Genomic DNA, 12757 nt, shown 5'->3' with positions numbered 1-12757 from the left:
TGGACAAAGTCAAGGGAGTGCACAATGGCGAATTTGTGCAATTCTCTGTTGTTTTTTTGAGTGAAAATAGATCGATGTGTACTTGGATACCAAGTTTGTGCAATTCTTAAAAATGTGCCAAGCAGTGGGTGATTCTGCACTTTCTCCCTCTTCCCATTTAAAAATTAATTATCTTTCTCTAGTTTACTATATATGCAGGCAAGTTGGATAGTTTATCACAGAAATGTATTTGAAAGTCAGCTGTTCTGTGATGGATTTAAATGATAGAAAGCCCATATCACTTAAAATATTTTAGGGCTCCTTTGTCTTGAGACACACTGCATGCTTACTTTTTTTTCAAAATTATTATTAAAGCAGGGCCCCTCACAACTAAGACAAGCATGAACCCAGAAATTCACCTCTTTATCTGTCACAAAAACAGTCATTTGAAAGCATTTTCTAAAGAAAACTAGTGTACATTTCATATTATCCATGGGAAAAATTACCATACCATTTAATTATTTTATTTTTGCTGATTAAAATTACATAATTTATATTCAACTATACACAGATGGAAAAGTATCACAAAATCAGAAATAAGATAAAGAATGAATTAAACAATTTACTGAAACAGTAATTTAGTAGCAATTATCATGGGTTTTCATTATTAACTACAGATTCATTACATATGTATTTTGTTTTCATTCAACTATATTACCTATATCAGCAATAAAACATTTTTATTAATTGTTATCACCATAACATTTCAGTAAGCTTTAAATGATTTAAATTGTTGCAGCTAGATTAAGATGTTCTAAAAAAATCAAAATTAAAATTAGGGTAACAACCTAAAAGTCTTTTCAAGCTTTCAGAAATAAATCCTTCTCATTTATGAATACACATTTATTTTATTATATATAGAATTATAAAAAAATACAGGTACATTTATTACAACAATTTAAATTTCAATAACTGTAAAAATATATTTAGTTTGTATGGCATTTGTTCATATTCGAAACTTGACAAATTACTCATGTAAAATCACAGAAACGAATATAAAAGAATAAAAACTGAAGAAATTTTGTAATTCAAGAATATGCTTTGTTTACTGTTGAAGCATAAATGATTCACATAATTATATAAATCATAGGTTAATATGTACTTACCCATTTTCCAAAATAGTTCTACACATGACTTCTTGAACACCAGGATTTTTGGCTTTTTCCACCACAAATTCTTGCAAATTCCAGGAGGCTAACCTTAAAACTTGTCGTCCTATGTAATTAAAATTAAAAACTTCACTTACAGGAGGCCTTGTTACAAGAGAGGAGACTAGTTCATAGAAGTCTTTTGTACTAGGGTCACAGGAACGTGTTTTCTCTAACCCACTTGGAGCAGAGTTTGTTCTGCGATGGCCAACTGGACGTCGACCGTATACACAATTTTGAGATATTTTGCTATTTAAAGATGAAGAATAATTTACTTTTGATGAATCTACAGTAAGATACATTTTTACAATTGCTAATCTGTCTGGAGGTAGTCCTTTCACTTTGGATAAATCATCTAAAGTTTTAAAAGGGCCTTTACGCTCTCTGTAGTGCACAATATTTGCAGCCATCTCTTGAGTCATACGGCAAACACTCATTAATTGAAAGACATTCGCGGTATTTACATTCACAAGTTTAGAAGGTGAGGAACGTGCACCTATTTCATTTGTTGTTAATGACTCTAATGATTGTGTTACGGAAGAGTTGTAGCTTCCATTGCCTTTACGGCGTGCAACACAGATTTCAGTCCTAAACTGTTCTAGTTTAGTAGCACCTACTCCAGACACCAAAGCTAAATCTTCTACTTTTTTAAATCCACCAATTCTTTGGCGATACTCGACTATATTTTCTGCAGTAACACGATTGATTCCAGGCAAAGTCATCAATTGCTCTTCCGTGGCACTATTTATATTCAACAAATCCCATCTCTGATCGGAATCCAAAACATGAAAAGTGGCACTTAAATTACCATTCTTAGAACGGTAAAAACGCTTTGTAGATCCTTCGCGCATTAGTGACAATTTTCGATTCGGGACGCTAATGCACTGTCCCATGATCAAGTGACTCAGCTCAGGTTATGTGACAACAGATGCTCGCAGCATTTTCCGTTCTGTAAAGAAAAATCATAATTAGTAAGATAATTATACAGTGATATATGAGAGTGAAAAATCAATACTACATTGATTAAAATAAGGAGGTATTAAAAACTAAGCAAAATTAAGAATAAACAAAGTAGACGCAATGAGAAATTTAAGACTAATAAATTAAAAGCCATCTGCATATATAATAACAAACTCTAATATATCAATATAAGTTATTACGGGATTTAAATGTATAAGCTTATGCTCCGATTATTTTATTATTAAGGAAAATCTGTTCGTACTTGACATAAACGGGACACGTTAAACTCCATGCTATTACAATTAGCATCCTTTATATAAATATGTCATATGCAGGAAAAAATGGGCACAGCACAATCATTAAAATTACGAAAACAAGGCACTGCAACAGCCAAATTTTCTTCCATAATATGAAATTTTGAATTACACGGAAGAGCAACCAACTTTCCCTTCCTAAAATACAACTACCACTGACAGGCGCTGGCGCAGCTCATAACAGCAATTCCAACCTTTGCCATGACCCCAAACTGCAGAAGCGCCATCTGTTCATTGACAATTTAAAGATAAAACACTCAGCATTGTCGTCAGAAATTGCAGTTGTTGGAAGTGAAGGTATTTTTGTACGACAGACAATATTTTGCGGATAAAATTTTGGACATCTTTTTATCCAACACGAATGTTTTGGGACATTTGACTTATATATTTGACTAATGATCCTAACAGTATACGCAAGAAAATTTATTGCTCATCGAGAAAGCTAATATAATGATTCTATAATACTTCCTGCTGAAATAACAGGTTCGAATTTTATTCTACAAGAAGAAAAACTTATTTAAGTTTTGGACTCATTCTTTATAAATAATAATGATGATTCAAAAAATCTGAATTAACATTTTTACGAGCCCAAAAGGGCTGTTAGTCACGAAACACGATTTTGCTTTGTCTCACTTTTCATTTGAGTCTGTTGTCCTTCGGAAAAACATAAGATATAATCCTTTCATATTTAATCTGTCTGTCATTAATTAACAAACAAAAATTTTAAAGCAATACATGCATTTCCTAAGAATATTATACTTTTACTTTTTAATCTGATTAATTTAAATGAAAATGCATTTAATTCATGATATATCTAATTAAAAACATTAAATATTTTTATAGAATTACACTACATATTTTTTCACTTTTTAAACATACAGAAGATATATAACGATCCCATGTTAGTCAAAATGCGTATTCATCTAATTTCCTATAAAACGTTTCGCTTCTCTGTCGATAATCTCTACTAATAAATTAAATTAAACTTTAATACAGTCCTTTTAAAATAAAAATTATATATATATACGTAAAAAAAGATTTTTAATATTTATGTTATCTACATTATATGCACTCTAATTCAGTCCTATTTATTATGATTTGGTTGATCTGAATCGGAATAGTCAAATAATTTCTGTACTCGAAAATTATTATACATTAGAAAAAGATTTTTCTTAAATTTTTTTCTTTAGATATTGAGCCATAACTTACATTTTCAATTAAAACAATTCCAAAACTTCTTCAGTGAGTAAGTGAATTTTATGAAAGAAATCTTATCGATTAGAAAAATACTGTGTGTGGGGGAGGGATGAAACGAAAAGAGAGTGTGAGAGAATAAAAATATTGGAAAATAAATAAATAAAAAAGGAAAAATTACAATCTCAAAATTTTAAATGATAGTTTTAAAGATGAGGTAACATTAAAAATTTCAAAAAATATTTAAAAATGAGAAGAAAAAATTGAAAATGCAAAATATTACAAAATAATAAGAAAAGAAAGAAAGAAAATCTGAAAAGATGCAGTTTTTAACATCGCATCGCAGGATTTATCGCAGGTTAGCAATCTGCTCTTGGATTCAATCCTGCTAATACAAATTTTTTTCATTTAATTTTATTATTAAGAATCGTTTTCCTCTAACTTAACTACATCGCATAAAATTCAAGAGCAAAATCACAAAATGTTTAAAAACAGCATATCTTTAGAATATCCGATAGAGTATTAGAGGTTGCCGTACATATTGTTATATTCACTACATTATTTCTTTGAAAACTAGCCGCTGGAGCGACCAGCCGCCTAAAATTGTCATCATAAAAAAGAAATGTATATAAAATTATTTTAATGAGTCCAACTAGTGTCATTTCATAAAAATATTTAATACTTCTAATTAAGAATCTCCTCATTTAAAACAGTCATATTAAAATGTAGAAAAAATATTTTGAATAACTGCATATATTGCTTTTCAATCACTTAAATTGCTATTAATTGCTTTCAGTTACTCAACAGAAAGACTAAATTTGAATGTTAAGATAAAAAACGAAATTGAAATTCAAAATTCGGTCTTCTGAGGTCCCTATATTCGGGTAGAGGACTATGTGTATTAAAAATTCAGTGGATGAACCGCAGTTTTTCCTTTTTTTTTTTTTTTTTTTTCCTAAAATAATACATTGCGATAACATTTAGTAGCAACAATTTGAGAAATCGTTCGAACACAAAAGTAATACGGACAAAAAGTGAGTTCCGATACTAATAGCACCTCTAGTTCTAAAAAAGAAAATAATGTTGTACTAGTTAGTTCACGCTGCCATTTTTATAGTTATATCCTAATCATAAAAATACTAGTTGGATGCATTTCAATTAAGCGTCTCTTAATTTATGTCAATGCTATATGCATTATTAAAAACGCAAAATAAAAATTTGAATTTTAAAAAAATTGCATTTATGGTTTCTAAATGCTAGTAGTTTTTAATTAACCGACTAATTAAATTTGAAAGATCGATTACAGATCTTATACTTTTCTTAAAGGTAACATTATGAGAATCAACTATGCACGAAGATGCATGGAAGATAAGTTAAAAGTCTATATGCTTCACTTTCCGGCAAATGCTTGTCAAAGAACGTGAAGAGTATACATTGTTTTTACATTTTTACATTCTTCGTCGGTCAGTTTCGAAGATTTGATCATGCTGCGGATTTTACTTTTCCAGAATATGAGTTTACAGGTTAACTGAAAAAAATAACGCCAAAGTGTTGAATAAAATTAAGCTTTGCAAATGGTGATCATTTAGTAACAGTTTATTTTAATAAATTATTTGCTACACTTTAATTTATTAGAAGAAAAATATTCTACACTTTTACATGGAAAATTCGTGTACATATTTAAGAGCAAATATTTTCCCACGCCTTTTACCAAGAAATATTACGGGATCAAGTTTCGTTTTGTGTAACAAATTCATAACTGCCATTTCGAAAATATTTATTAAGCATATCTTAACTCAATTACTTAGAGCAACTCGGGTTTTCATCCCAGAAAACTATTACTCAGTTTCCCCAAGAAACACATTAACATCAATGATAGAATTCTTTTAAGAAAATTCGGGTGCCCTCGTTTTTCCCCATTGCTTATATTTTGGAGGCATATATCTACAAGGTCAATATTTAGAAAGTGAACCCCGCAGCCTTCTGTAAGAAGTGTGCATCTATATGCTAACAATATACATCTTTATTAGAAATTCTAGCAACAGAAGAAGACAGATAACTATTTCTTCAGTGAGGATTGTTCTTTAGCCATATATTACAGAATTGTATTAATTCAAATATAGTGCAGGAATTAAAGCCTTTCACTGAAATCATTCCAAATTCTGCAAGTTAAATTAATCAGTGGTATTTTAGCTGCCAATCAGACAAACTGAATTAAGTAAATTGTTTGTTAAATCTAAAATACGACTTCTTTGTAGTAATACTTATTTCCTTGTACCTCTGGCGCTTTAACGAATACGTAACTGTATTTCGTTTAGAATATTTCAGTCATCTGAAAATACAATAGAAATGTTACGTAAAATCAAAAATTCATTCATACAGCTTTCTTCTTTTTCAGCTGAGATCAAAATCGGTGCACGGGAGTGATGACAGACAAGTTAGCAATAAACCATAGAAACAAAGGATTTCTTGTCCTAATTTCGTTTTATGCCTAACAAACAGGGCAACTTTATATACCTGAGGAATTTTTGTGGCAAAATGTTTTAGCCCAAAGGGGTATTTGCCCAGAAGGGTTATTAATTTCATTTTGGCATTTTGCGTTAATTCACTATAAACGGCGAATCACATTTTTAAGGGTTGCACCAGATATTAGAGTCCTGTGTTATATTTAAAGAAATTAAATAATGAAGAATCTGTATAAATGTTTGTATGTTTCTCGCATTGTGATCAAACAACGGTATCTAGAGTCATCAAAATTTGAATAACGTATGTCTTCACCCGAATATGAGCATATGGAAGCCCAAGTTTAGAATTTGGAATTTGTTTTATTATCTATTTCATATTTTGTAAAGCATTTATCATTTTTTGATTAAGAAACTCAACGATTTCAAAGTGAGCAATGGCAACACCATATGGAATTTTTTTTTTTTTTTTTTTTTTTTTATATCTCCAGTGGGCGAGACTGCGTATCGGAAATTCTAAAGATGTGCTCTTTTAAATACTTTGTGATATTGATATTGAATTGAATTTTATGGTTTACGTGCGAAGAACATGGTATTAAATAAATAAAGGTAACACACAAAAAGTAAAATCAAAACTTTTGGGCTTAATATAAAAAATCTGAAAGCTTTCTTTCTTTCTTTTTTTAAATTATTATTATTATTATTATTTTTTTTTTTTTAAAGAATCATTTTACGCTAAAAGTGAAATATAGATAGGTCATCTTTAAAAGACATTTTATTGGGAAGATAATATTGTTTATAATTTTTTTTAATGTGAACTTCTACAAAATTCAAATAATTCTGAAAGAAGAGATTTCCTGTAAAGTTTAGTCTAAACATTAGCTTTAGCAAAACACAAATGCAATCACTTTCGCAGATAATATTGTTAACTTAGTATTCAATACATCACTTGCAGTTTTACGCCAGTTTATTTCTTAAAAATACAATGAGTACAAAATGGCGAACTTTCGAACTGAGATCAGATTAGTTAATTAAGACATAGTATGCGAAGATTGTAACCTTGACAAGGAATTCTTTCCGTCTTTCCATGAGGGCTTTTAAGGAGAGCTGAGCAACCGGCGTTTCTTTGTAGTCTTATTTCGTAAAGTATTGCGAATTGTTTGGAACTAATTGCTATTTACGTTATACACGTTCTTCTTATAACACGTTACTTAAAATAATTTCGCGTAATAGAACACAGAAATCGAACATTAGATATAACTATAAATATTTAAGAGTTACTTCTGCTTGACAACAGGTGAGATAAATAAGGCTCAAATTACAATACTTAAATTATTACAAAAATGTCTCAAGTAGAACCACTCTAAGATAATAATAACAGACAAATGTTACAACAGACACCTGCCCTATAAATAGCACACGAATAAAGAATTCACCTTTGATTCACATGCTTATGAAACAATACTGCGATAAGGAAATGCAGGTAAGCATGACGCAGAATTTTTTACACTTTTTAAAAGGAGGACTGAATTTTGAAAATGCATGAAAAGGATTATTCTAATTTTTCGTCACAACTGACATACATATTCTATTGTAAAGAATGCTTTAGGCGCATATTAATCAAGAGAGTAAATCCGTGCTTAACAGCCCTCCGTTTAAAGCTTTATTCCATATAATGTGTACGAAGTCGTTTATGACGATTTGTTGGAGTGCAGTTACACTGTACTTTCCAAAAGGCTCTAATCCATTGCTATTGGTACTATGAAACATATTCAGCTATGGACAAATATTAAGCATTATTTTTTCAATCGATTACGATAAAACTTGAGAAAAGACTTCTTTAATCTGTCCGTACGTACAGATGTCACGCAAAAAAAAATCGTCCAAACGGGAGAGAGGTAAAAATGGATATATTTTCGTTGAAATGTGGTACCCGAAATTTTCGTGATTAAAATACTCAATACTACATATACTTTAAAAAATTTTACTACATATTTGTCAAAACATATACATAAAAATAACGCAAAAGAAAAAAAATCAAAGGTATACATACTTTTTTTTCCTGAAAACTAAATAAAGTTGGTATCTGCAAGACATTTCTGTTGGTCACAATTTGTAATTCAAACGCATTGACAGTTAAATATTGATATTTTCATATTATCATTTATTCAAATAATAGAAACGTATATAAGAAAAAAGTAGGAAAACATTCCAAGAGGTACAAAACATGAGACTAAATAATGACAGCTATTTTCTTTCTTTTAGTTATTACATTTTCCTACGACGCAATAATTTACATAAAAATATTATTTTTCTTTGCAAATTTCTTTGTTTCTCACTACACTTCTACACATTCTGACACTTCAAAACGTTTCGATTTTCCTAATGTTTGTAATCTTGAAGGAAAATTAATCATCACAAAATCACATCACTGGCAGTCTGGTTCTTTTTGCAGACCTATTAGTAATTTTCAACTACGAAAAAAATTGTTCTCGTGTAAATGTATTAAGAAACAAAAGCGAGTACTCTTATTGCAAAAATTCGTAACTGAAGCTATTTTCGTCTGACAAGTACAAATAAAAGTTATTCAAAGTTAATCAAAGTATTCAAAAATAATATAAACTACTTTAATGACTACTTTAAATAAGTTATTTAAAGTAGTCAAAAATATGAAAACATAAGTTATTCAAACTTGTATTTTCAGATTTTTGATTAAGATGTATTTTATAGTGTAATTAATTAACACTATTTCTAGATTTTCCAAACAGGTACTCATGTTCGTTTTTGGTAATAAAAATAACACAAAACATGACTCCAAAGCATTAAAATCTTAAAAGCATTTTCTTCAAATTATTGCTTAATAATGCTAATTAATGTACGGGAAACATATTCACGGGGCACGTAAAATTACTTCAGAGGTCGCATGCGGCCTGTGGGCTGCTTATTTGATTCTACTGATATAATAAGACTACGATATCTGGTCTAAGGAAATTGTCTATTAAAACGCAGAAGTTAAAACATTTTTATTTAAAATTTTATGAACCTAATTAAAGTCGTCGTATCATCAGTAGTAGCTAAATCACACCTATAAATACCCACATGCTCTAATCATAATTGCTTATAAATTTGTTGATGTTTAAGAATAAAGCTAAACGACAATAAAAAAATGAACCCCCAGAGCTTTCATTTATTATTTGGCAGATTTTTTATTAAGCATCTCAAGATGGAAAAAACTTCTACAGGATTCACACCTAATAAATTAAAACAACTTTATACATGAGTTGTGTTCGCTAATGTATGACGAGTGGCCTCTAAGCTCTTCAGATCTAGCGAGAACACTACAACTCAAGCGAAGAAATACGTGCATTGAAGTTATGTTTATGAGCTGTATGCTAGTTTCTGATCAGAAGATTAAGTTTTATTTCAAAATAAAAGTATGAAAGAGTACATTAATTTTCATTACCCATTTTCTCTAGGAGATTTCTTTAGATTCTATGCTGTATAATTTGTAGTCCTTATATTCAGTTACTTATCTGTCTGATACAGATTTTGAAGCCAAGTGGACAAAACTGCGATAAACTTTTGGTTTTACTGTTCAGTATAATTATGTTCTATGCAACTACATACCATACATTTCCTTTACAAAGTGCTCTATGAAAGCATCTTATCACATAAGCAAATAGCAATACAGCAATTGATGTATTCAATACAAATAAATACACTGGTATTCAAAATTAAGAGAATTTCCACATTTGGCCGATTATATCTAAAACTAACGAAGAGATTTAATGAAGATATATTCACATAAGTTAATGTATTACAAGCAAATATATCACGAAACAGCTGCACACGCATGATAGGTACATGTACATATGCATGCAATACATACGTCCAATCATGCGTAGGGTCATCGGCGCAAGACGGTCTAAAAGAGAAGTTGCTAAATAGGACAAAAAAAGCAAATTAATATATGGCCCTCTTTCCTAGATAGAGGCACAAGATGATGAAATCCCAGAATTTCCCCATTGGTTGTACAGGTACAGTCCTACTGCACTAACTGTGCAGCTCCTCTCCAATTTTGCCAGAGAGCAATATTATCTATTTCATATTTTGTAAAGCATTTATGAGTTTTTGATTAAGAAACTCAAAGATTTCAAAGTGAGCAATGGCAGGCGAGATTGTGCATCGGAAATTCTAAAGATATGCTCTTTTAAATACTTTGTGATATTGCTATTGAATTGAATTTTATGGTTTAAGTGCGAAGAACATGGTATTTAATAAATAACGATAACACACAAAAAGTAAAACAAAAACTTTTGGGTGTAATATAAAAGCTTTTTTTTTTTCTTTTTTTTTTTTTTTTCCAAAGAATTATTTTACGCTAAAAGTGAAATATAGACAGGTCATCTTTGAAAGGTATTTTATTGGGAAGATAATATTATTTATAATTTTTTTAATGTTAACTTCTGCAAAATTCAAATAATTTTGAAAGAAGGGATTTCCTGTAAAGTTTAGTCTAAATATTAGCTTTGGCAAAACACAAATGGTCCGAAAGTCTAACATTTCTCTTTCCCTACCATCAAACCAGTCGAGCTCGGAGTCAGATAGGAGCTATATTTGCCATCCCAAGAGCGTCCCAGCCATCTTCTTTAGAATTTAGTTATAGCGATCTGGCTGATCATTTCATCAATTAATATCCTTGCTTTCCTGAAAAGTCATCCACGAAATTAGTCTTATGTGAACGAGCGTTGTCATCCATAAAAAATGAAGTGAGAGCTACTTTGAAAAGGCGAACAAAGGGCTCTAAGATCTCTTCCGTATACTTCGAAGGCAGGCACAGAGCCTTTGTCAAAAAATGAAGGTCTGTAAATCCATCCAAAATGATGTCTATCAAAACCACCAAATTTATGCTGTCATACTGATCTTTAGCTCAGATGTTGGAAAACAAGTAGCGGATCCATATTTCTCTCACATGAAGATGCGCCGTGAAGGTGAAGTTGAATTGGGACTCATTTGCAAAAAGAACGGTCCAAAGTCAAAGTTCTCTGCTTTGTGTTAAATGAGCTTTCCAGTACGTAGAAGAGAGAGAAGTGAAAAGAGCACTGTATTGCAAACAGACCTTTCTCACGAAGCGTTCTGCAAACAATAACTTATGAAACTCGGTTTTCTTTTGGAATGCCGCAATATGAAGATGAAGAAGGAGAAACGATGTAACTGGAGTTACAAAAGTTTCAAGAGCATGTAATGGATGAAAAAATGCAGTTGAGGAATTCAGAAAACTCACTTCTAAGCAGCTCTTGAAAGGTTTGAGCATGATTAAGAAGGAAGGCCTTAGCTTCTTTTGAATCTTAAACCCCAAATACTGATAGATTTACACTTAAGTGTACATAGCTCTTCACGATGTTTTTGATTGCCACATGAAGGCTCATAAAACAAGTAAATTTAAATGAAACCTCTTGATAGATATTTGGAGAGAGATTATGCCGAATACAATAGGCAAGAACAACAAGAACAAGACCGAATACTATACAAACCTAACAAAAGAGTTTATGTGCATATTACCTCGAACAATATTGATATTCTTTCTGCACTTTTAATCTAGAGACTTTTACTGTTGTTTAGTCAATTACGGAAAAATACGCAAAAGCTATTTGAAGGAAAAAAAGAATCTCTGTAGAAAACTTCCCAAGGAAAAAAATTTTGTATTCATATAACACATCGGGAAAATCACGAAATTTGTATGCAGCCTGCATGTTCGTTGGTATTCGAAACCGGGTAGAACCATCAGAATACAATAGTCTTATTCATTCAGCCACTGATGAGTTATAATTGTTATTATTATGGGCATTATTATTATGTTATTTATACAACAAAGAGAAAAGTTTTTAAGAATAGTAAAATATGTTGCTTCGGTAATAAATGTAGCTTACCTACCTGTATATCACAAATTTTTCTATAAATATGAGAAACAATGAATTATATCGAAATATTATACGCAAAGTGGTTTTTCACACTTTAATTAATAAATTTCCCAATTAAGCCATTTTAATTTTAGTATTGAATAAAATGATGAAATTAAAACGATTATGTACAATATGTAAAATGTGGGGAGTTAGGAGCACCTTTTATTAATTAAAACAAATTTGCTAATGATCATTAAACTAAAAATTGGATGTATTGTAACTGAAATATATTTTAAATTAGACATATTAAATAGATAATGAAAAAATAAAATAAAAAGATTGAAATTATTGTAAGTGGGTTCATTGCTTTTAAATACTTCAATTTGTTATGAAGAATCATTACATTTGAAAGGTAAAATAATCTTTTTCTTTCTCCAATGGCTACACTAAAAGAACTACCCAATGGCTACTTCTCCAATGGCTACACCACACTTGTTTACATGCTAGTTGTGAGAAAACAAATTGAAGATCCTATATGTCGAACAAAAGTAGCACTTACGAAGCTATGTGGATGATATATGCATGGTAGTGTAATGTAACGTAACATAATGTCATATAATTAAATGTAACGACGCAACATATTCAAAGGAAAAACGCTAAAATTTTTACTATGTGAATAAAATATTTGGCGCGCTGAATTTGTAGCACAATTCCTTTCTCTCGCACATATAAAAGCA

General features: G+C 30.4%; 1 protein-coding gene across 8 annotated transcripts in view; it reads right to left on the bottom strand.

Moving 5' to 3' along the window:
* LOC118198187 (endonuclease/exonuclease/phosphatase family domain-containing protein 1-like) overlaps positions 1-12757 on the bottom strand; it is a 220452-nt gene that overhangs the window by 48243 nt on the left and 159452 nt on the right. For 7 of the 8 annotated variants that reach the window (XM_085822068.1, XM_085822073.1, XM_085822074.1 and 4 more), the window contains one exon: positions 1146-2136. In XM_085822068.1, coding sequence (XP_085678194.1) covers positions 1146-2080 — 935 coding nt within the window. In that variant the 5' untranslated portion in view covers positions 2081-2136. Of the gene's footprint in view, positions 1-1145; positions 2137-2409; positions 2626-12757 lie in introns of those variants that run through there. The other variant, XM_035369804.2, reaches the window with a different exon arrangement.

Source organism: Stegodyphus dumicola, chromosome 8 (genome assembly GCF_044657685.1).
Source record: "Stegodyphus dumicola isolate Sdum_Otavi_A_Nest chromosome 8, ASM4465768v1".
Lineage (NCBI taxonomy): Eukaryota > Metazoa > Arthropoda > Arachnida > Araneae > Eresidae > Stegodyphus > Stegodyphus dumicola.
This window is presented reverse-complemented; position numbering and strand designations above follow the sequence as displayed.